The following is a 26039-nucleotide window of genomic DNA, read 5'->3' on the forward strand; positions in this document are numbered from 1 at the left end:
CATTTTTGGATTGTGGGATGAAACTGGAGCACCCAGAGGAAACCCACACAGACACAGGGAGAATGTGCAAAACACCACACAGACAGTTATCCAAGGCTGGAATCGAACCTGGATCCCTGGCGCTGTGATGCACCAGAGCTAACCACTGAGCCACCGTGCTGCCCATCAATTTATGAAACTGTTTGGGCCTATTTCAAAGCAATCTAACCAGTGTAAATGAAAACAGCATTGGCAGTCTTAATGTGACATTATTGTTGATGGATACAATAGCCTGCTTTAGTTACTGGGGCGTGCTTTAAAAGAAAAATCAAGGCCTCATAATAAAACAAGATCCTTGTTGCCCTTGTGGAGGGTAACTGTGTGAAATGTGGTTCTAACACATGGTCTGATCTGTTTGCCTATCTCTGTCTCTAACTCACACCTATTTAACAGCAATAAGTCCACAAGGGTTCACAAAGATCTTGGCATTTTCACATTAAACTAACTTTGGCTCACAACTCTGCTGAACATGGCGCAATGCTCAATATAGCAAATCGTCAGCATTTAGGCTGTCAAAGAGGAAGTTAAATGGGGCAAATGGAAGTCTGCCATGTGTGAAATTGTTGTCAATGTAAACATGATGGTTGCAGTCTAGGTTTGAATCATCATTGGCTTCTTCAATCTGAGCAGTTAGAGGTACCTACAATTGATTCTAAATCGACTGTTTCATTTAATTGCTCACTTGTGCCTGAGGGAAGTAATAATTGATAACAGCTACTAGATCAGATTTGATCATAAGGGTGGTACTGATGAAAAAAGACTCATGAGAGTTGTAAGTGGAGCTGCTTACTATACCTTGCACCCACTTTCAGGGTCATGACCCCAGTAGTTGGCTTCACAGTGTTCACATTTGTCTCCATAAGTGTGTGCTGGGCAGATGCACTGGCCTGAATCCTCTGCACAGTTATTCTGAGTGTGGGTACAGTCACAAGCTGCAGGAATAACACACATTGAGACTTTGTTCCACTCTGCCATTATCAAAAATATTCATTAAACATATTATACTTTAACAATCAGCACAAAATTCTGAGTGTCCACTTATTTTCCAGTGAATATTACGATCCAATGTAACAATATTCAGCCCTATTAGGCTATAAATTAAGCTGTACGATATTATTGTATGAATTTTTAATGTGTGCAAATCAAATTTTGTCTCATATTGCAATATGGCAGTAGCGTCTTTATTTGAAAAGCTATTAACCAGCTCAATTTAAAATGATTTAATGTCTCTGTTAATATAGAGAAATTTGATAAAAACATGCTAAGCGTTTGTACAATAATACTGTGCAGCTAGTTTCAGGGTGTTACGTGTTGAGAGAAAGTAAACCAAACTCTTGGAGAAACTCAGCAGGTTTGGCAGCATCTGTGGACAATTTTTCAACTCATCAGAACAGAGGGTCACTGGACCTAAAATATTAACTCTGCTTTCTCTCCATGGATACTGCCAGACCAGCTGTGTTTCTCCAGCAATTTCAGGTCTTGTTTCAGATTTTCCGCATCTGCAGTTCTTGGTTTTATTCAACTGCTGTTGCAATGGACCTTCCAGGTTTCAGGACTAGTGAGTTTAAATCCTGAAAGAGAAACACCAGCATTTAGAAAAAGCATCTTTCACAGTCACTGGGGGGCTCAAAGTGCTTTGTAGGCAATGCAATAGTACTGCTGTGATGTAAGAAAACTGTAGCCAGTTAGTGCCCACTAAACTCCCACAAACAGCAACGTGATAAAGACCAGACAGTCTTAGTGATGTTGGATACATTTTGACCAGAATCATTCCTACACTCTACTTCAGAATAGCATCATGGGATGGTTAATGTTCAGCCAAGAGGGCAGATGGTTTAGTGCCCCCTTCGAAAGATAGGCTCTCTGCCTGTGTGACACTGCCGTGGTACTGCACTGGAGTTATCCGAGTTATTGGAGTTACTCGATTTCTGTGCTCGAGTCCTGCAGTTCAAGCCACAACATTCTGACTCAGACTGACAACTGAGAGACAGCCAGCACTAAACCCAAGACTGTGTGGCATTAGGGAAGGTTCAATGTTCCCTTGACCCGAGGTCAGACGGTGCACGAGTTCCTGGTCACTCTCCTGTAGTATTATTGGTTGGCTCTCGCATTTAAATGTCAGGCAAGGATGCACTCTAGGATACAACAGTATGGACCCCATGCTCTGAGAGATGAACCACTGCGGGATACTAGAGTGAAACCAGCTGCTATGGAAATGCACTTCAGTCACAGAGAAGGGCAACATTTTAAAGAAGATTAGAAAATTCGATCAACTGGCTTTCAATTATCGGACTCTCCTTTCTGTGAGAATCTATCCTGTCTTGCAGATTGGAATTACACATTCCCGTAACCCCATGGATTTGACGGGCACTTACTTTCAGAGTCTATTCAGTGGCTGCTACTCTATGCTGTCATATGTTTACAACCTCATGGTGGCTTTTGTTTTCAGTTTAATGATGCAAAATAGCAGCTACTCCTCAAAAAGTCGGTCTCAAAGCATTGCTTTGCGGACAGTAGTTGTGAAAGGAGGGTAAAGACTTACGTGTGCAGCCACCATCCTGGAATCCATAAAAGCCATGTGCGCAGCGGTCACACTTCTCTCCACTCACCCCTGGCACACAGCGACAGAGCCCATCATCGCTACAGTCCTCAGAGAGTGAGCCCAATTGGCTGCAGTTGCAGGGAACACAGCCCAGTCCAGTGCTCAAGCCAAAATACCCATGCTGTTAGGCACAGTAAACGCGTTGGTTAGGCATCAGTGCAGAGGCTAAAGCAAATCTGAACAATTCCCTTAAAATATGCACTTTAGGCAAACGAGTCAGCAAGTTTAGAGTGGCAAGCATTAGCCAGGTTAGCAGTAATGGTCACTAAAGCTATATATCATTGTGGTTGATATAAAAACACAATTTTCCAATAGATTTTATTTTGGGTTTCACAAAATTCAGGGAACTTCTTTTGTTCTGAAAAGTACATTCTGAGAAATTCAGATAAATTGAGACGAGAAAGAAAGTCGTGGGTACATTAACATTGTAACCCACATAATGTCATTTTAACATAATTAAGTGATACGCAGGAAACAATAATAAGCACCAAGAACATGCTTAGTGGCTACATAAAACAGTTCAAACCAATGAATAATATTCACCACTCCACAGAATTTTACTGCACAACAGAAGACTACTCCAATAGCTGTGTCAGTACTGATGAGAATAATTTAAAACACATCTCTTTACTTCTCTCTACTGGAATCTTCCTCTGCTTCAAATATTTGTCTGTTTTTTGGAAGACTGAAAGCATTCTCCCACAAACAACAGACCCACATCATCTATTCCAGTTCCCTTTCCCCATCAACTCACAAACACATACCTTGAGTTGAGGAAGGTTGCTTACTTAAATGTTTTGTTCCACTTCTACACCAGCATCTAACTCCAGCCCTGCTTTAATCCATTTACAGGAGGAACCATCATCTATGCCTTTGCAAACTATGGCCAGATGTCACATGACACCAAACTCCACCTGTCAAAGGAGCAGCGCTCTGAAAACTTGTGATTTCAAATAAACCTGTTGAACAATAACCTGCTGTCATATGATTTCTAACCTTATCCACCCCAGTCCAACATTAGTACCTCCATATCTTTGCAAGCTGTAAACTTGACTATTGCAATGCCTTCCCACCCAGTGTCTCATTCTCTACACCCAATCAATGGCAGTTCTGACTTCTGTATCTCAACCTGAACAAAGTATGACTTACTGATCAATCTTTAGATTAGAGTGGTGCTGGTAAAGCACAGCAGGTCAGGCAGCATCCGAGGAGCAGGAGCATTCCCGAAGAAGGACTTTTGCCCGAAACATCAACTTTCCTGCTCCTCAGATGCTGCCTGACCTGCTGTGCTTTTCCAGCACCACTCTAACCTAAACACTGGTTTCCAGCATCTGCAGTCCTCACTCTTGCCTTACTGATCAATCTTGTCTTCACTACATATTGTGGCAATGCTATCAATGCGTCAAAATTAAAAATATTCATCTTCATATTTAGAATCTTCAATCACCCTTTTTATCACTTCCTTGATTTCCTTACCATCCAAAACTTTGTATAATGGTATTTCTGGGAACAGCCTGGTCATGTTGCTCTACATTAAAGTGCTCTAAGTTCTGACAAGGTGTTTGTAACTCATGATCATCTATCCAGCTATTGACAGGTACTCATTTTTTAACAAGTTAAAATAAGCACTTTACGTTCTTTCCATCTGAGAGATTACTCTTTTGCTTTGAGAGAGGTTACTATCATTAATGCCTGGCTGACTGTCAAGTACAAACTGTTTACAGGATAGTACATGTTCCATTCAGCTGAATTTACAATGTCTTTGATGTATTTGCTAACATAGAGTCATCAAGATGTACAGCACAGAAACAGACCCTTCGGTCCAACCCGTCCATGCCGACCAGTTATCCCAATCCAATCTAGTCCCACCTGCAGCACCTGGTCCATATCCCTCCAAGCCCTTCCTATTCATATACCCATCCAAATGCCTCTTAAATGTTGCAATTGTACCAGCCTCCACCACATCCTCTGGCAGCTCATGAAAATTGCCCCTTAGGTCTCTTTTATATCTTTCCCCTTTCACCCTAAACCTCTAGTTCTGAACTCTCCCACCCTAGGGAAGAGACTTTGTCTATTAATCCGATCCATGCCCCTCATGATTTTCTAAACTTCGATAAAGGTCAACCCTCAACCTCTGACGTTCCAGGGAAAACAGCCCTAGCCTATTCAACCTCTCCCTGTAGCTCAAATCCTCCAACCATTCAACAGCCTTGTAGATCTTTTCTGAACCTTTTCAAGATTCACAACATCTTTCTGATAGGAAGGAGAGCAGATTTGCACGCAATATTCCAAAAGTGGCCTAACCAATGTCATGTACTGCCGCAACATGACCTCCCAACTCCTGTACTCAATATTCTGACCAATAAAGGAAAGCATACCAAACGCCTTCTTCACTATCCTATCTATCCGCGATTCCACTTTCAAAGAGTTATGAACCTGTACTCTAAGGTCTCTTTGTTCAGCAACACTCCCCAGGACCTTACCATTAGTGTACAGAATAACAGGATCAGAAATATTAAGGTTTTCATCACATGGTTGAATGCATTCTTTTACCAATAGGACACCAGCTCACTACTGTACACAATTAAAACAGCAATAATGTATGAGAATGATTACCAGATATTATTGAGGATGAGAAGAAGTGAATTAGTTGCTGAGCTTTGCTTTCTAGCTTTTGTTAAACCTCTCTCAATTTACCTTTTTCCTCTGAGAAATATAAGATATTCTCCACTGATATTGTATTGAATGTGAGGACTGTACAGTATGCATACTGGGCGACTGACCGTGGAGGCTACATGAAGGGGTCATAATGGAGCAGTGCGGTGGAATGGGTGACTGGGTAGGTGGAAAGTGAGATTAGGAAGGGGTGATGTCAATGGGGACTCTAAATATTATTCAGAGCCATGTGGTCGTCACTGAATTCAGGCCAGACCTTCCCAACGCTTCCCAGCTCACAGCTCTAAGCTGCATTACAAATCCAAAGCCTGTGGGGAATGGTGGGCAAAGGTCTGGGCAATGGACACATTAGTCCAGAGTACAGTTTGTGAGCCATGCAACGACTCCACTCCCAAAATGCATTTCAAAGAGGAAGATCAGCTCCGGGATTCCACTTTGTGGAAAATTCCCCAAGTGTAACTGTCGCATCAGTCCACAATACAGCGTTTCCATCCCGTGTTTGAGGTGATCAATAGAATTAGGCACTTCTATACAATGTCAGCCACTCTCCCTTAGGCAAGACATAATTACTATTCAATAAAGGCAAAATAATTATACAACAGATAGCAATCCTTCACTCTCAATTATTTCTGGCCATCTGGAAATGTCAAAAACAATTTTTAGAAGAGGGAGAAAAAGCAAAAATAAAAATGTCATCTCCCTGCTGAACAATGTTAGAGAGCCCTGGACGTGTCAAAATGATAACCAGGTATTACGGAGCTTGGAAAAGAGCCAATTAGATGCTGAGCATGGCTTTCAGAATGATCACATCTAAACTCCTCAATAAGATTACAGCCATAGCATCCCTCTGTTTTCTCTGTATTTGAATACTTCAGATGAATAAAAGCTTTACAACCGTGTCTGATGAGCCTTACTTAAGCTGTCTGAAGACAAGTCAAAATGTCTCATTACTGTATCAGATCAGTGCCACAATTAGAAATTAAATTGAAAAAAAATCTAAATCTCAGGGCAGTGTTAATGTGGTTCAGCAGTTGCTTCAGGCTGTAACATGAATTAGAGTCTTTTGTTGTGATGTAAAGGTTTAGGCATCTGGCTTTTATTTAAGAAATACAGATATTATCCTATATTGAAAACTTGCTTGTGGTTTTAAAATTGCACTGTGCCATCAGATAAAGCTAAAGGATCACACAGCAAGAAACTTGCTGTTTCCTATCAACTACTGAGGGTATTTTATGATAAATATTGAGGTAATTCTTTGGTGATCTCATCATCAAATCTCATTTCATATTCTGTGTGTTGTATTGGGACACAGGGTTCAGTATGACTGGTTGTTTAAACAGTGCACAGGAACTGTAAGTACATACCAAACAGTGGTCACACTTCTGCCCCAGAACATTGGGCTTGCACTGGCAATGGCCGGTCTTGGGGTCACATGCCTCACCATAGGAACCATTCACATTGCAGTCACAAGCTGAAACACAAAGGGTCAAAAGCTATGAACAAACCTGGTACTGACTCAGAGGAAAGAGCTTCATGCAGCTTACTTTCTTTGCCTGTAGGTGGCACTAGACATCAACAGGCCATTTGAGTTGAGAACCTGTTAAGAGTTTTGTTCTTGCAGATTGTCAAATCTAGTTTTATACCGATAAATCCCAGCAAACAGATCAAGCTAACAGGCAGCTGGTTTTCTGTCCAGTCAACAGACTTTGACAAAATAGTTGTCAAATTGCCATTACTCCCCACACAAAATGCTGAGCTCCTTGAAAGAGTCTGAAATTGGGTTGTTAGCATTTCGATTAGAGCCAGTACAATGGTTTATCTTTCAATCTTCGAACCTGGCGAGCATGCCGGCACTCCCTTTATTCCACTCCTTTTCCACAGATTCCCACTGATAACAATGTGACTGGCCAGAGGTATTGTTCCCCCCTCCAAGGCGATGAGGACAAATTGACATTCGCTGAGTAAGGAAGGATATCAGAGCTTTCAAGCATTTAATACACCTTACTGACAAACGGATTCTCGTCAAGAATAATCAAAATTAAAAGCAACATTTGAAGCATTAACTCTGTTCTTCGCGCTCTCTTCATAAATGCTGCCAGATCTGCTGAGTTTCTCCAGCACCATAGAAACACAGAAAACAGGAGAATTCCACTTAGCCCTTCGTGTGTGCTCCACCAAGCAATATGATCACCCAACTCAGCACCGACTTCCCACTTTTTCCCTCAGTCTTTAATCCCTTTAGCAAAATCTCCTTTTTTGAAAATATTCAATGTTTTGATCTCAATCACTTTCTGTGGTAGAGAATTCCACTCCCTGGGTGAGAAGGAAATTCTCCTCATCTCAGGCTGACACGGCCTACCGCAATCCCTTAGACCTTGACCTTGGTTAGGTTTCTATTTCAGATTTCTAGCTCCCACCCTGGCTTAGTCTTGAACTTTGGTACACTGAGGTTCTAATGGTGTGGAACATTAAATGAGGTTGTGTAACACCCATTTAGTGAGGTGCTCAACAAAAATTTGAAAATGAGATCTCTGGAGAGTTGATGGCATTGTGGCCAGGTCACTGGATTATTAATCCAGAGGCCAAGACACTCTGGGGATACAGGTTCAAAGATTAATTTCAATAAATGATTAAAAATTGGAATTGGAAGCTATTCTGACGATGGACCTATGGCAGAATGATGTAAAACCCCACCTACTTCACTAGACGGACACTTGGGGAAGAACATCTGCCATTTAAAAATCCAAAACTCCAGCAGATGCTGGAAATCAGAAACAGAAATTGCTGGAAAAGCTCAGCAGTTCTGGCAGCATCTGTGGAGAAAAATCAGAGTTAACATTTCAGGTTCAGTGACCCTTCCTCAGTTATGTGGATCTGAAACGCAAACTCCGATTTCTCTCCACAGATACCACCTGGAAATCTGCCAACCTCACCTCGTCTGGCCGACATGTGACTCCAGACCCACAGCAATGTGGCTGACACTCATCTACCCTCTGAAATGGCCGAACAAAGTAGTTAGTGATGGGCAACACATGTCAGAGATGCCCAGACCCTATGAACGACCTGAAGGCTCATTGATCACCATCAAAAGGGCAGACAATGTCATCTTGGCGAAAGAGCATGTGCATTCGTGCCTGATAACTGCTTGCAGCATGAAGGACAGGCTGGGGTAACCAGGCATTGACATGAGTGACTTTGCATTGCTGTGATGACATCAGTACTGGAATTTTGGGTTAACCATGCACAGCTGAAGCAGCATTAAAGGGAACAAGGATTCTCCACCAGTGCTACTTCATGTGACCCGCTGGATCATTTATGGTGGCCTCGATGTGTATCCGTGGTTTCACATTCTTGCATTTTCAAACGTTCTTCATTTTCCTCTGGTATGTATATCACCTTGTTCACCTCAATGACCTATTTCAGTCTACAATGCTCCTGTGAAGTGGCTTGCACCACTTTGCATTAAAAGGTGCTATACAAATGCAAGCTGTGTTCCTTTTTGCTCTTGTTATGAAAACTTCACAAAGGAAGCCACAACACATCTTCCCATTTAAGTGGATACAGTCAATAGCCTGAGACTTTTCTCCAGGGCAGGATTGACTGGTACGAGGGGTCATAGTTTGAAGATATTAGGAGGAAAGTTTAAAGAAGATGTCAGAGGTAGGTTCTTTATGCAGAGAGTTGTGAATGCATGGAATGCGTTGCTAGCTATGGTGCTGGAAGCAGAGTCATTGGGGACATGGTGCTGGACATGAACATGGATAGCAGTGAGTTGAGGGGTGCGTAGGTTAAGTTACTTTATTTTACATTAGGATTAATCCTCGGCACAACACCGTGGGCCAAAGGGCTTGTTCTGTGCTGTACTTTTCTATGTTCTACTCTGTCATATCTACCTCGTGGGTCTGTGTGTGAGACCACTAACCAGCAGCAACACAATGCAGCGCTCCTAAAACACCAGACAGCAGCACTTTCACATGAACCAGTGCTGAGTCTATCTGCAGCCCTCCTGAATTTGGAGAGGTGGGATCAGCGCCTAATTGGGAAAACAGGAACCAGCTCCTTAAAGAGCCTGCAAACCTATTCAGAGATCTCACAAAACGTATTTCTTGGAGAGACATGTGGCTAACTGCGACAATCAAAATGTACACAAGATACCACACAGAGCAAATGAAATGAATTTGCAGTAATTAGTTTGTGGTGATGTTGGGCAGAGGCATTACTAACTGATCGTTATAGAGTGCCATGGGATCTTTCTGCGCACTTGAACAGGCAGACATGGTCTCAGTTAAACATTACACCCCTGACAACACAGTACACTCATTCCAACACTGGTACGGGTCCTCGAATTAAGCCAATGTTTGCCGTCAATGTACCTCTGCTGCCATAGGGTGCTGGGCAGCCAGGTGTAGGAGAGTCTGGTTTTCAAAACTTTACCAAAGAGGTGGGGAAGCAAGATCGACACATCATTTAGGGGGCGATGCTCTGTTCTCTGGGGGCTCTACTGCAAGATACTGCTCTCCATTCTTCATCCCAACAGGCCTCCAAAACTCATCCATCGCCTCAGCCTGGTGTCTGGTCACTCCATCTGAAATTTATGTTGCATTCTTCCTGGAGACAGCTTACTGTTATTTACTGGTCTCCCTCCCTGCATAATGTCAACACACACACTATCTTCATCATTGAAAAAAAGAGGCTTTTTCCTTTTACTTGTTCTGCTGACAGCCCCCATTTGTCTTCAAGGAAAATGCCTCCAATCATTTCAACGCTCTGACAGACCATTCAACCACAGGCCTCATTTCACTCCCTCTTCCCCTCAGCTCTGATACTCCCTTGGAAGCGATAAAGCTCCAACATTTTCCTATTTGGCTCAATGCTGATGAATATGGAGCATTCAGGTGGAAAGAAAACGCCCACAGCAGGGCAGCTTCATTGATGTTTACATGACGCCCCCATAATTATCGAGGTTGCTTTAAATTTTCAAATCAGCCAAGTTTGGGTCACAAGGGCAGAATGTCAGAGTTTGGGTGAATAGCCAGAAACATCAAGGTGGAGTTGGGGATGGCATGGTGGTTCAGCAGTCAGCACTGCAGTCTCATAGCACCAGCGACCTGGGTTCAATCCCAGCCTTGGGTGACTGTCTGGGTGGAGCTTGCACATTCTCCCTGGGTCTGCGTGGGAGAGTCCCAATAATCCAAACACATACTGGCTTAGTGGACTAGCCATGAGAGATGCAGGTTTACAGGGGTAAGTTAGGGTGGGGGGGGGGTGGATCTGCCTGGGATGCTCTGTGGAGGGGCAGTGTGGATCTGATGGGCTGAATTGCCTACTTCCATACTGCAGGGATCCTATGATTCTATTAATATACTACTCACCTCCCCCTCCCCAGCTGCGATGGGGCCCCACTGCCTAACCATCTCTGACCTCTGCCTCTCCCTGTCCCAGAAACAGGTCAGAGTGCTGTCACCTTTCACCCTGAAGTGTTGACAGCAAGCATCTTCCCCACAGCTGCAGTGCGTGGGGTCACAGGCAGGTTTCCTGATGGCCAGGTGTCTTCCATTTTATATAACGCTCTTCCTCCAAAAAGCTTCGAGAAAAGATATTGCAACCGGGCTTTTTTTAAAAAATAAAAACCATTCTTCTCTGTATCCCTCCTGCCTCACATTTTGCTTTTTACTCACTGCGGCAGTTCTTGTTGACAACAGCATCACCGAAAAATCCCTCCGCACACTGCTCGCACCGTATTCCTGCCGTATTCCCAATACATTTCAGACACTCTCCTGTCACCGTGTCACAGTTTCCTGTCACTGACACCTCAACGTTGCCGTTACAGTCACACGGCACACAGGACCCTCCAGGTGTTGTTGGGTTTCCATAGTAACCATCGGCACACCTACGCAGAGAGAATGTATAAATGAGTTTCGCGACCCTTGTGATTGAACATGGTTCAGCGTGACCTTTGCAGAAAGACTCAGACAGAAGGTCACCATGTCAGTGTTAAAACCCACCTGGTGGAATTGCTGACTAATTATAAAACTCAAAACTAAAACCGCAAAGGTACTATGTTCATTCAATTACCTGCAATTGTTCTTGAATTAAACATTTGGAATTGGAGTGTCTAGTTGAGTGGTATGAGCAAAGTTTGATCCCAGCCTCAGGTGACTGTTTGTGTGGAGTTTGCACATTCTCCCTGTGTCTACATGGGCTTCCCTCCCACAGTCACAAAGATGTGCAGATGCAAAATTGCCTGCACTGTCCAGTGGTGTGTAGGTGAGGTGGATTAGCCATGGGAAAGGTGGGGGTGGGCTGCTCTTCAGAGAGTTGGTGTGCCCTTGATGGGCTGAATGGCCTGCTTCCACACCGTGGGGATTCTACAGGTTTTAGTGAAGAGCACCAATTATTGATTAGGTTTTAAATCAGCAGTTAGCTTACAAGTGTCAGATCATTACTGAATCTTCACTCCAGGGCCTGATCACCGGAATCAATGCTGACACTCCACTGTGGGGCTGAGGTGAGGTGCTGACTTTCAATTGACACATGAACTAAGGGTCCATCTGCCTGTTCCAGTTCAAAAACCCTGTGGAATTATTTCCAGCAGCCTGGGCAATATTCATCCCTCAAATCAAGGTGCAATAATACAGATTATACCGTTTTCCATATTGCTATTTGGAGGATCTTGTAGTGTTCAAATTAGTTACCATTACAGTAGTGACACACTTTAAAATGTTCTTCAATGGATGTAACAGCTTTGAGGTATCAGGTCGTGTCCAAATATCAATGCAAGTCCTGCTCCTTTATAGGATGGATGTCCCTAATGTCTGGGGAGTCCAGCACGAGGGTAACACTCTAAGGATATAAACTGGGCCACTTTGGACTGAGATAAGGAGAAATTTCTACACCCAGAGAGCCTGTGGAATTCTCTTCTACACAACGCTATCGAAGACAAAACCTGCATTGATACAAGAAGGAGTTAATTATAAGACTTAGGACTAAAGGAATCAAAGGGTTTTGAGGTGGATGATTGACCATGATGACAAACAGTGGCAGAGCAAGCTTCAAGGGCTAAATGCTTCCATGCTGCATGTGACTCTGACTCCATCTGTGGGGAACTGGTCTTTGATGGAACCAATTACCCTCAAACAAACTATATGAGGGATTTCATGTCTGATTTCACAGGAACTCAAGTTTCATGGTCAGGGAGGGGATTGTAGGGTAAGTAGGAACAAGGACAAGGGGGCTGAAGTGGGTTCACTTTCCCTCCTGATGTCCAATCTCTTGATCAGCCATCGAGTGTCTTTGAGGGTCCCCTCCACCAACCCACTCTCCTCAGACTCCTCCCCTTCACCACCCCTGGAAGAGGAGGGTTGGCAGATAGTGACAAGAAAGTCGCAACGTTTTAGCTTCAATGTGAGTCGCATGGCAGTAGGCACATTTGCAAATGGCAGAGGTGGTGAACTCTTAAATGTACAGTCACCTCAGTCCTTCAATTGGCAGCAGGGTTGGAAGCTCAGCCCTAGGCCTCCCCACCCAGAACGTCAATTTGGCAACGAGGTGAGGGGCAGGAACGGCAGAATAACGCTGTAATCCATGCCCCTCCCACCGCTGAGCTCACCAATCAGAAGGAGCAGAGGTTTTCCCCCCTTTAACTGAAAACCATGGATCAACATTCCAACATTGTTATCAATTACCTGTTGCATCTGGTCCCTGTGTAGCCTGGCTGACACTGGTCACATATGATGCTTCCTGTTTTGTTTAAGTAGCAGGTTGGGCTGAAGCTAGAGAGATAATAAACATCATGACAAAAGTGCATTCAAATGTGACCAAATAGGTTGCTTGGCAATTTGCAATGGCAGGCAGTAAGAGCGGGAGAGATCCCCAGTCAGTCACGTGCTGAAAAAAACATTGGTAATCCCACTAAAACAAAATACAGCTGAGGTTGGAGACCTGAAACAAAACTGGAACATGACAAAGAGAGTCTGCAGGTCTGGCAGCCTCTGAGGAGAGGGAAATAGAGTTAATGTTTCAAATCTGATACGACTCTTCTTCAGAACTGGGGAAGTGCAGGCTTGTGGTGCAATGGTGTCTGACTCCAGATCAGAAGGTCGCCTGCTCGAATCACGTCAGGCTCACTGAAGCTCAATTTCTGGGTGGCATGGTGGCTCAGTGGTTAGTGCTGCTGCCTCAGAGTACCAGGGTCCCAGGCTCGATTCCAACCTCGGGTGACTGTCTGTGTGGAGTTTGCACACTTTGTCTGTGTCTGTGTGGGTTTCCTCCCACAATCCAAAGATGTGCATGTTAGGTGAATTGGCCATGCTAAATTGCGCATCGTGTTCAGGAACATGTAGGTTAGATGCGTTAGTCAGGGGTAAATATAGGATAACAGGGTTGGGGAATGAATCTCGGTGGGTTACTTTTCAGAGTGTCGGTGTGGACTTATGGGCCAAAGGGCCTGTTTCCACACTGTAGAAACTCTAAGCTCTTGAAGTTCTGAATAAAGAGTCATTCAGGACCTGGTATGTTAACTCTTGCCTCTCTCTCCACAGATGCTGCCAGACCTGCTCCAATGCTCTGATTTTAGTGGAGCTTCTAGAATCACTAATCATAGCTCCAGGACCCCAATACACGCACATTACCACAACAAATCAAACTCCATCAGTGAACTGTAACATAGCATTACTTCAAACACAATGTTAAATCAAATGGTAAATATGTTCATCTCTCAAATAACAAATGCTAGTTGGGTTTAAATAAATTGTCCAATCGAGTGATTACTCTAACTCGCCTTCACTTCTATCATTCCGAAAGGGTGCCAACTTTAGTACCAAAACAGAGAGCTTACTTTCAATAAACATCATTATTTTATTGATGAACTAAGTATCCAAATAATAATAGAAGCTCAAACATCATCTTCTGTATCCAATAATTTAACATAAAAATCTTGGTCATCAGTCTGGTGGCTATATTTGCAAACTGGACAATGGATTTAAGCGTATCTCAACATTTGATGGTGAACTTCAAGAATATATTGAGTGTAATTTATTCTACATTGTGAGATGTCATTATATCTCTGTGGGAGTCCATGCTACTTTCAAGTACACAAAATAAATGTACCGAGAGGATCTCCTAATTGTCAATTTCGGAGTGAATTTTCTCTTTATTGCCATGATTAGAGTTACTAAGGCAACAGTGTTTATTAACATCCCTTGCAAAACAAAGCACAGTAGGCTTACTTGTTGGAGGAAATGTTCAGTGGGCAAGCACACGGCTGACAATCTTCACTCGTCCCTCTGCTGGCATCACCGTACAATCCAAGGGAGCACTGGTTACAATTGCGGCCGGTTGTATTGTGCTGACAGCCCTGGGAGTACGTGGAAAAAGAGCAGACATGCATTTAGAGATAACTGCATCCGAAAGTGCTTCGCGGCCAGTAAAATGGTTCAGACATGAATGGCACAGTGGAGGCATGGTGGCTCGGTGGTTAGCACTGCTGCCTCACAGTGCCAGCGACTTGGGTTTGATTCCCGGCTCAGGTGACGGTCTGTGTGGAGTTGGCACGTTCTCCCCGCGTTTGTATGGGTTTCCTCTGGGTGCTCTAGCTTCCAAAGGATGTGCAGGTTAGATGCAGTATCCGGGGAAGATGAATCTGGGTGGATTACTCTTCGGTGTGGACTTGTTGGGCTGAAGGGCCTGTTTCCACACTGTAGGGAATCTAATCTAGACGGTAGGCAGCCTGCACTGTAGGGGCAGCCAATACATACACAGCAAGCCCACATGAAAAGCAGTGTGTTAAAGACCAGACAAATGCCATCCCAACAAGTTCTTATTTGTTGATACCGTCTTTATTTAAGCAGCATTTTAAAAAGAAATATGAAATTGTCCAAGAACCAATTGCAGTGTGCCATGAGGTTCTGCTTTATTAGGATTTCACCTCACATTGTAGACCATTGAACTTACCAAGCAAGTGCCGTTAGTGTCACATTCTGTGGCGTGGCCATTACATTCACACTGCTGGCAGATTCCTCCAAACAAGATGCCATCGACACGATAAAAACCTGGGGAACAAGACTGGTGAAAAGAATAAAATTCCCATTGTGAGGCACTTCTATTGGGTCTCAACATACTCCACTGTAATTTATAAGACATTGCAAACAGATTCCTTCCTTTTATTCAGATTTGGTTCAGCTGAAATATGAGGAATTTCCAGAGTGCACATTGATGGTTGAGGTGTGGTTCAGGGGCTACCCTTATCAACTACTTGCAAAGTTCGTGAAACAGCTGAGAATTTTACCAGAAAACTTCCCATCATACAGTGCGGTTCCTCAACCTCTAAAAGGAAGTTTACCCCGCTTTGAAATCAACTTGGGAAAACTTCCTGCTATGTTTGAAAGTCACAACCAAATTAATAGTGTGAGGAAAAATGCTTAAAATTCCTGAATCTTGGTCTTTGGACCATATTTTATTCAGGGTGCACACTAGGGAGGCGATGACTGCACAAGACACACTGTCCATGAGGTGGCATACAGGTCCAGTAATTTTCAGGGTAACAGGGTACTTCAGGCAAACACTGTACTGGGCCTCTTCGACAGAATGGTATGAAGCATGGAGGGACGGATACGTTCCTGCTTCTCTGTACACTTCCAAAAATGGGACGTGCTAGTGTAATTTATTCCCCGTTTTATCAGAGCGATTTGCAGCGGATCCTTTAACAGGCACGGAGCTGCTCAAGGGAAAAGCAGGATACTGTGGGTGCTGGAAATCTGAAACAAATCCTGGCAGGTCCTGGACTTGCCTTGACTGTGCAGAGAATTAACATTTCAGCTTGTTGTCCTTTCATCTGAACTTGGAGGTGGAGATGGAATAAGATTTAAGCAAGGTGTGGGTGGGTAAGTGACTGAAGAAAGATCTATGGCAGGCTGATGACAGAAGACACTGAAAGACAGAAGAGTTACTCTTCCAGGACCAAAGAGAGTAAAGATGGATTATGGTCATATAGCCAAATGTCTGAGCACATTACAGTCAATCCTTTCCAACCACTACAGTAGCTGATGTTTGAGCTTCATGTGCAGAAGCAGAGCTTAAGGTGGTCTAGATATTTTCTAATCAATCTGGTCAGAGATGTCATTACACACCTCTGGAGCAGGTTGGAACTGAACTTGTATCTCTTGGCTCAGATCTACCAGGTTTATTGGTGACAGTTTGTTACGTCCGATGGCGAGAGTGTGATGTTAATAAAATTGAGGTTTAGTTCTGACCAAAAATCCCATCTTTCCAAACGCACGCCCTCACTCTGTTATACCATGCAGCAAGCAGGAAACAGGCCCAAAGTTAAAATCCACCATCCTTCTCCAGTTGACAAACTATTGATTGTCACTGGCATGCAGGATCACAGGGAGAGTGTGGATAAAGCGTTCAATCCGTCACGATCATATTAAATAGTAGAGCAGACTGGACAGGCTGAATGGCCTATTCCTTTTCCAATGAAGATGCAGCAAGTTTAAAAAACATGCAAACAATGTATCAAGTGTGGCGTGTGCCACTGGGTGGCACAGTGGTTAGCACTGCTGCCTCACAGCACCAGAGACTCGGGTTCAATTCCAGCCTCAGGCGACTGACTGTGTGGAGTTTGCACATTCTCCCTGTGTCTGCGTGGGTTTCCTCCGGGTGCTTCCGGTTTCCTCCCACAGTCCAAAGATGTGCAGGTTAGGTGAATTGGCTGTGCTAAATTACAGGTAGTGTTAGGTGAAGGGATAAATGTAGGGGAATGGGTCTGGGTGGGTTGCGCTTCGGCGGGTCAGTGTGGACTTGTTGGGCCTGTTTCCACACTGTAAGTAAGTAATCTAAGAGAAACTCAGGAAAGTACATGGATAGGGAAACACAATTGGGAGCAGAGATTACAATCGCAAATAGGCATACATGTCTGAAATTATTTTACATGTGCAAATTTGCATTACTGAACTGGCGGATTAAATAGAAACAGGGCACCTCATGATGTGCCAACTTGTTGATCTTGTTCCACCGACTCGAACAGTTTCTATTGTGACAGCTCCTGCAAGTGTGAGTTGCTAACAGTGAGGTGAGGCCAATGGGATATCTATCAAACATGATGAACAATGGAACCAAAAGGTATCTCCTAATGAGAGTTAAGGATTGAGAAATAAACTGAGGAAGGACTAGGTGCGTGAAGACTCAGGAGTATGGCTAACTGACTGCCTCGTGTGATTATAAGGTTAAGCAGTCGGCTTAACGATGGGCAGGTCTGGGTGTTAAACATTGCTGGTTACAAGTGGTTCAAGACAAAATCGGAAAGGAGGCAAAAAAGGAGCAGAGTGGCATTTTTTGTTGAAGGAGAGCATTGCAGTACCGGAGAAATAGGATGCTTCAGAGGATTCAAGGACTGAATCGGTTTGATTACAGCTAAGGAATATGAAGGCTGCAATTTGATTTCTCGATAAAATCTATAGGCCACCAGCTTGTGGGAAAGATACATAGAAACAAATCTGCAAGAAAATTACATTGAAATCTAAACATCAGAGAGTTATTATAAGTAGGACTTCAATTACTGGTGTATCGACTGGGATAATGGCACTGTGAGAGGCAGTGAGCATAAAGCATTCTTCAATTGTGTTCAGCAGAATATCCTACAGCAGTACTTAAGCAGTCCAACAGGAAAGGAGTCACTTCTAGACCTGGTTCTTGGGAAGGAGGCTGGCCAAGTAGATCAAATGTCATTGGGGAAACATTTATAGGATAGCAATTAGAAGGTGCAGGATGATGGCAAAAAGATGACCTTGGGCAATGTACAGGAAGAATTATCAAACAGCAGAGAGGGGACATAGGGTAAGCTGGGCTGGACAGACTGAAACCAAAGGTTAGCAGATCAAACAACAGCTGAACAAGAACAAGGGGCTACCTTCAAAGAGTTGGTTTGGGTACAGTCAAAGAATATACAGTCAAAACTGAAAGATAGGACAAACGATCGAAACTCCCTGAATGACAAAGGAAATAGAAATTAGGTTAAAGGGTGCTCTGAACAAGTGTCAGGGAGCACATAGAGCTGAGAGCCAAGCTGGGTACAGAAGAGAGGTGAGCATCTCAGAAGCAGAGAGGGATTATAAAATATAACTGGCCACTAACATAAAATGATATCCTAAAATCTTCGATAAGCTTGGCAACTGTAAAAGGGTGATAAAAGGAGGAAAACGGAAATTTACACTTCAAGGCAAGAGACATGGCGAAGGAGTTGAGTGAATACATTGCACCTGTCTTTATCTATGAGGTAAATACTAATGATGACAGGGGGGGGAAATCAGTCACTAGACAGGTTTAAAACTGATACAGAGGGGATATTGGATAAGCAGTTGATAATTACAATGAAAAGATACCAGGATGGGATGATATACATCCAAGGATATTGAACGAAGTGAGAGTGACAATTATCTTTTGATTTTCCCTGGATTTAAGGGTGGTGCCAGAGGATTGGAGAATTGTGAATCAGACCAGGAACTACAGACAAATAAGGTCAACTCTGGTGGAGGGGTGTGATGATACACAAGGTGAAATGACAAACTTAAAGCAGAAAGATGGTGACCATTAGTTCAGAACCAGACAAGGGAATTTAACACAAAAATTTGAAATATTTTTAAAAAGAGATTATTGCAACTGGATGACAAACTCATATAAAACTTTGGGTAAAGTCAGTGAAATGGATGCATAAAGGGAACAGGGGTTGAGAAGCATTTTCACACAATGAGTTACTTGAATAAGAAATGTTTTAATTACCTGAACTATGAAGCTAAATCTATCAGAGAATCATAGATAGCTTTAGCCCATAATCTTTGTCCCAAAGTCCTGCAATTTATTTCCCCTTACATGTATTCATCCAATTTCATTTGCATAGTTATGACAGACTCTACTTCTGTTGTACACTATGACTATATAATAGAAAGGTATGTAAACACAGAAGAAAATGGAGGTGGAAAATCAGCAAAGTATATAGATTGACAACAGCACATTTAATGAGATCTGGTTTGGCAAAACAGTGATCACACTAGGGTTGTTCTGGATCACTCTGAAAGTTGTGTTTATTTTTCAAATAATATTAAAGTGCACATCATTCCTAGCTGCTTAGGATAAACCTCTGAATATTTTAGAGTCTATAATTTTCACAGTTCAATTACACAGAGGTAATGAGCAGCTCTACACAACTGAAAGACAATGAAGCCACCCTTGCATCAAGTTGTCTGCAGCAAGACGGCCAACTTTCCTTTAATGTCCTTCACCTACCACTAACCACATTGGTAAAGGACGCAGGCAGAGGTCAAGAGTTGTCTGCATTACCTCACAGGAAATGCCAGAGTAGTCTGGTGGACATTCACAGTGTTCAACATCAACAGCAGGAAGAATATCAATGGCATTGGGGTTCGCAACATCCAGCGTGACCGAATTCAGCCTGAAATACAACAAACCGTTTTACAAAGTGAGGCGGATCAGTTAGGGAGGGGGGGAGGTTTCAGGGCACGTATAACCATTCTCTACTTATACGAGAAGAAAAACAAGCAATTAAATAGATATTGCTTCTGGCACTGGAAGCTCAACCACATACGTAAAATAACCCTGACTGTATTCCATCGGGACAACAGGAAAATTAAACACACCCTGTGAGTGACCCTCTGCTGCAGCGTTGTGAGACCCATGCCAAAAAGTGAAGCTCAGTCACTCTAACACTTCAATAGCCTCCTGCAGAAATATACAAGTCAGAGTAGGCCATTCAGCTCACTGAGCCCATTCTGTCATTCAACATGATTGTGTGTGATCCTCCATCTCAATACTATCTCTCCATATCCTTTGGTGCCTTTAGTATCCACAAAACCATTTCCTTCTTAAATATATTCAGTGATTGGCATCCAATGTCTTATGTGATAGGGAATGTTACAGGATCAGCACCCTCAATGAAGAAATTTCTCACCTCAGTCCAAAATGGCCGACACTTTATTCTGAGATTGTGACCTCTTCTTCTAGACCCTCAGCCAAAGGGAGCAGCCTCCCTGTATCTACTCTGTCAGAATCCCACATGTATCAATGAAATCCCCTCTTGTCCTACTAAACTCCAGTGAATATAAGCAGAATCTCACCTCGTCCCAGGAATCATTCCAGTGAACATGTGCTGTGCTTCCAACTTGGAAGATATTATCCTACTTTAGATAAAGAGATCAAACTGCGCACAATGCTCCTGGTGTCATCTCAGCAAGGCCCTGTATCACTGCTGCATGACTTCCTCAGCCCTTGCAATGAAGGCTACGACCATTTTCCCTCCAAACTGCTTCCTGTACCTTTGTGCATGCTCACAGTGACCAATGTACAAGGAGATCCAGGTCCCTTTGTACATCAACATTTCCCAATCCACTCCCTTTAAACAATACCTTGCCATCTGCAGTTATGTGGTTTAACCACAGATATGTAAAATTATAACTGGTGCACTGCATTAGTTAAAATTCTATTATAAATCTACAGCTTTAAGGAAAATTAAATGACAGTGATGATCCAAATCATTGCAAATAAACTCTTCATTTCTCCCCAAACCTGCCCCATCCTGCTCCCTTCGAGAAAGGTTGCCAGAGTATTAAACAGTTTCTATGTCCCCATTACACTGATGGCCAGGTAAGGTGACTCCAAGACAGCCTGGTGGCTAGAGTACTGGACAGTTTCTACATCCCCATTACACTGATGGCCAGGTCCGGTGACTCCAAGACAGCCTGGTGGCTAGAGTACTGGACAGTTTCTACGTCCCCATTACACTGATGGCCAGGTAAGGTGACTCCAATACAGCCTGGTGGCTAGAGTACTGGATAGTTTCTACGTCCCCATTACACTGATGGCCAGATTTGCTGGCTCCATTGGTAATTGGCCTGAACTCCTGTACTTGCAAAACTGTGAGCTACTGCACACAGAGGTGTCAAGTCCAGCCAGGGTGAGGAATGGCGAGACCTATTGGAATGTTGCTCCCTGGATTTGGGAAGGGTTCAGAGAGGGAAATGAATATCAAGGGACAGAATGTCTGGCAATAGGTAGAGAAAGAAAAGAAAGACTAACAGTGCAATTCACAGGGGAGGGTGGGAGAACATCAGGAAGAGGCTAGACTGTCTGGGGATGTAGCCAGAGGGTCTAGAATGTGTGGTGAGGACTGACAACATGGAAAGGGACAGGGGATAAAGTCTATGAGAAGAGAAAAACAGATTGGGATGGGTTTGGGGAATAAAAAGCAAACAGATGACTGTCAAGGGTAGAAAGAAGGAGACAGAAGTTAGGAATGACACTTTGCAATGGAGAAAGACAGAGAATGTCAGTGTGAACTGAGAGTGGGTAGTGTGAAAGAGAGGATCTGAATAAACTGACGAAACGGGAAAATAAAAAAACTGAGTGAACAGACTGACAGCATTTTCACCCTCAGTCTGAGAAGCTGCAAATGGATCCTGTACTGGTGAAATGATTGCTTCTTCAATATTATGTCACGCTGAGCCATTTCAGAAGCCATAAAGAGTTATAGTTTGGGATTATGCCTTGTGCAGACCAAATTGAGAAGTAGTGAGAGCTTTAATAAACCAGTTAGTTTTTCACAATAATATGGCAGTTGCCATAAACATTTTTCCTCGTGTAATCCTTCAAGTGAGCTGAATGATTAAACTGATTTTCACAAGGTACTACGGTGAGATTTGATCTCACAGGCTCTGATTGCAACTTAAAATACTACAGCCACAGCATTGCACTGAAGTATCGTTTCAAATACAACGTGATACTTTGAAGATAGTATTGTCTTTGACAATTTTTCAGTGAATTGTTCAGTAACTCTCAGTTCCCCTGGCAATGATAACAATTTGTTACACGTCAGTCAAACCTCAAAACTTTGAATTTTTTGAATGCTATTTCACAGAAGAATTTGGAGAAAAATAATGATTTTTTAAAATGTCCATGTTTTTGAAATGAAGATAAATTGAAAAGAACATAGCTACAATGGGTGGCACAGTGGTTAGTACTGCTGCCTCACAGCGCCAGAGACCCAAGTTCAATTCCTGCCTTGGGCAACTGTCTGTGTGGTTTGCACATTCTCCCCGTGTCTGCGTGGGTTTCCTCCGGGTGCTCCGGTTTCCTCCCACAGTCCAAAGAATTGCAGGTTAGGTGAATTGGCCATGCTAAATTGCCCCTAGTGTTGGGTGAAGGGGTAAATGTAGGAGAATGGGTCTGGTGGGTTGCTCTTTGGAGGGTTGGTGTGGACTTGTTGGGCCGAAGGGCCTGTTTCCACACTGTAAGCAATCTAATCTAAACCTAATCATACAACAGGCAATAGAACTGTTAATGAGATCAGCTTTGATGTTGTTTCCCCACATTATAACATTACAAAAATAAATTTTTCCCTTACACTTTGTGTTGGAAAGACCCTGTTTGTGATTAGAGGAAGATTAAAATAAAAACAAAGACCGGCGTTTAGTCAGGTCTAGCGAAGCTCTTGTAGGCAGAGACTTTGTGAAATCTGAAGCTGCAAGAACATGGTCAGAAGGAAGCATACAGGAGGCTGGTTGGAAACTGTTTGATTTACATCAAGCAGAATGGACCACTGTTATGGAACATGCAGCATGGCTAGTATCTTTATAATTTTTCAAATCATAATCGTTGTTGTCCACATACACTTGTCATGAAGTAGACCCGCATCTATCACATCTCAGCAATACCACTTTGTCTTTGAAATGTGAAAGTCATCCAGTTTAAATCACAAGGATCATTGCAACCTTGGCTGTGCAAACTCACACCTCGATGTCTGCAATCTGGGTATGCCACTACGTTATATTGTTTACCGGTGTGACTTATCTCCCAAGCAACCTGGAACAGTTCTCATCCCATTGCTTTTAACACTGTGTTGTCTTTTTTTAAAATTCTTTCATGGAATGTGGCAGTCTCAGGTAAGACTGTAATTTCTTGCCCATCCCCAATTGCCCCTGAACTGAGTGATTTGCTAGGGCCATTTCAGGGGCAATTGTTAAGAGTCAGCCACCTTGTTGTGGGTTTGGAGTCACATATAGGCCAGACCAGGTAAGGGCAGCAGGTTTCCTTCTGTAAAACAGCAGTGAACCCAATGGATCTTCAGAACAATCAACAACAGTTGCCATGGTAACCACAAATGAGATTAGCTTCTACTGCCAGATTTATTGCTAAAATATAAACTCCCATCAGCTGTTGTGGTGGGATTTGAACCAGTGTCTCTGGTGTACCTTTACACCAGTAGAACGTGCACACTCACCTGTATACAGCCTGTTTGGCAACGTTGTACATGACCCTGATCTGCAGCCGTGTTACATTTACTAGAACGGTCATGAGGCGATCTCGGTCAATTGCATTATTCGTATTAAGGTCCACAAAGTTCTCGGGTAAGAGTCGAACTGAAACCAGCTTTTCATCATATGGTTGGAGCAGGAGGCCCTCAGACCCTGTACTCAGTGTTCGACCATTGCCCTAAACAATCAAAAATTACAAAAGGTCATCTTAAAAATGAAGGAGAGCATTTTCTTCTTCAGAGAGCATTCTCTGCCTGAAGGCAAGTCTGACCCAGGTCCTCCACCAAGCGTGGGGCTAAAGAGACGGGCTCCAAATCCATTCCGGCTTGAATGGGGATCTAATTGTTGGCACCAATCTGATCCATATTGCCGATACAGTCAACTGAGCCATCTCCCTCCCTAAAGGAACCCTAGTTACTGGGGCAAACTACAACTTTTACCAGCTTAAAAATCAAACAAAAGACCGTAGAATGTGGAAAACAGAAACTCAGCAGGTCTGGCAGCATTTGTGAAGAGAAACCAGAGTTAATGTTTCAGGTTCAGCACACCTACATCAGAACGTTTACAAGCATGTTAAGGTCTGAGGCTATTGACACTGATGATAATACCCTCAGTATGATTTTCATCACACCGTGGATCAAGAATCTCTCCCGCTCTTACCTCCTGCCGTCTGAATGCTCTGGAAGGGTTTACAAGTCAATACACAACTTGCTGGTCCGTATTACGAAGGACGTCCTTTGGCCATCAGGTCCTGAAGTGGGGCCTGAACCCAGAACTTCAAGGCAATGCTGATCAGGGATTCTATCAGTTCATCACAACATCTCCCATTTTCTACATAGCATTGGGAAAATACTGTAGTCCAGTCAGCACAATACTGTAATTAAATGTCTCATTACACAGGAACGTTTCAGTGTACTCTTGATTAGTGGAGGAATATGACAGCTATCCTGCATACAACAAAAGCCCATAAGCAGTGCAGAGTTGAATGAACAGTTAATTTCTCCTGAGTATTACTATGTGAAGAAGCAAAATTGAACCAGAGACTGTAAGAAATATTTTAATGGGATCTTTTGTGTCGATATGAACCACCTGTGCCTACAGTTTAATGCATCTTCAAGAAGGATGGCAGCTTTGACAATGCAACATCTCCTTAATATTGCAATAAAGCATAAAAGGCTAGATTAAGTATGCAAGTCTTATAATGAAAAATGAACACTGACTGTTTGAGCTGGAGGTGAGACTTAGCCTTACCAAACTGACAAATAAAAGGAAAAGACTCATAGCTTTTGCAACATAGCCTGCTCATCAAATCTGTAAATGGTAACTTCACATAGACACAATGATGATGCTGAATTTCAATGTTATTGTGTCACTGGATGAATATTTATCGCCCATTGTGAAGTTAGTAAGTCAGGGTGAGTATACAAGATACTTTAATGGTAACAAATGAAGCAAAATCTGCCCCAGGAAGAAATGAAGAAGGTAGCTAAATGATATCCAATCAAATGTTGTTCTTTATTTTTCTCCATTTTCAATCAATGCCAATTGGATAAAATTGCAAAGCCCTCAACTATTATCATTAAGAGGACAGCATCCAAATTTAGGGGAGCATTGGGTGAAACATGATGTTGTAGCTTTTTGCCTTCTACTCATCAGGACAGATGCAAGAACACCACACCTTAAAGGGAACAACAATTTTCTCAGCATGAAGAAAAGGGTGCTGATTGGTTGTTTTCCCCCATCTAGCAAAATGTGTGTTCCCTTTGAAATGTGGTATTCTTGTATCCACCCCCATGAATGAAAGACAAACAGCTTTAAAGGGATATGTTCTTTTCAGCAATACTCTAGGAACTGAGTTCTTTCAGTATGGCATGTACTTCTTAACAAAAAGGAAAGGGGAGCAACAAGAAATAAGGCAGGGGGAGAGAAATCAGCAGCACCCACAGTTCAACAAAAGAGGAATTATTTTTCGATCAACCTTTCCCCAGGTCAGATTGAGAGAGATTGAAAGCAGAGGTGGTACTATTGTATCTTCTACAGTCACCTGAAGAATGATCACAAAGCGATCTTATGGAACAATAGTACCTCTGCACCTGCGACAGAAGCTCCTTATCCATGTCCCACTCTAGAAGTTGTTGGCCATGAGAAGTGCCATTATGACATGGCTTAGACATGTTAGTTACTGACCAGTAAATCCTTGCAATAAGTCAGTGGAAGATGTCCTAGTCAGAAATGATTGACATGGAGTGGAACCCCTCAAACTATAGCCTCTGGTACCAGGCCAGTGACCTGTTTTAGGAATAAATATCTATAGAAGCTTTTATGCTTGGTGCACTGCCAGGCCTGAGAAGAGAGAAGAAAGTAGCAGAATAACAAAACAGAGCCTCAGTTTAATCATTTAG

The 26039-nt window shown here is 43.0% G+C and overlaps 1 protein-coding gene across 1 annotated transcript in view; it reads right to left on the reverse strand.

Annotated features, from left to right (window-relative positions):
- Nucleotides 1-26039, reverse strand: part of lama1 (laminin, alpha 1) — a 308489-nt gene that overhangs the window by 130121 nt on the left and 152329 nt on the right. The window contains exons 14-22 of the mRNA XM_060823828.1: nucleotides 23604-23815; nucleotides 19652-19763; nucleotides 15269-15379; nucleotides 14545-14672; nucleotides 13003-13089; nucleotides 10996-11207; nucleotides 6682-6788; nucleotides 2582-2762; nucleotides 835-971 (exon numbers count right to left, since the gene is read on the reverse strand). Of these exons, the coding sequence (XP_060679811.1) occupies nucleotides 835-971; nucleotides 2582-2762; nucleotides 6682-6788; nucleotides 10996-11207; nucleotides 13003-13089; nucleotides 14545-14672; nucleotides 15269-15379; nucleotides 19652-19763; nucleotides 23604-23815 (1287 nt within the window). The remainder of the gene's footprint in view (nucleotides 1-834; nucleotides 972-2581; nucleotides 2763-6681; nucleotides 6789-10995; nucleotides 11208-13002; nucleotides 13090-14544; nucleotides 14673-15268; nucleotides 15380-19651; nucleotides 19764-23603; nucleotides 23816-26039) is intronic.

This window comes from Hemiscyllium ocellatum, chromosome 4 (genome assembly GCF_020745735.1).
Source record: "Hemiscyllium ocellatum isolate sHemOce1 chromosome 4, sHemOce1.pat.X.cur, whole genome shotgun sequence".
NCBI classification, from domain to species: domain Eukaryota; kingdom Metazoa; phylum Chordata; class Chondrichthyes; order Orectolobiformes; family Hemiscylliidae; genus Hemiscyllium; species Hemiscyllium ocellatum.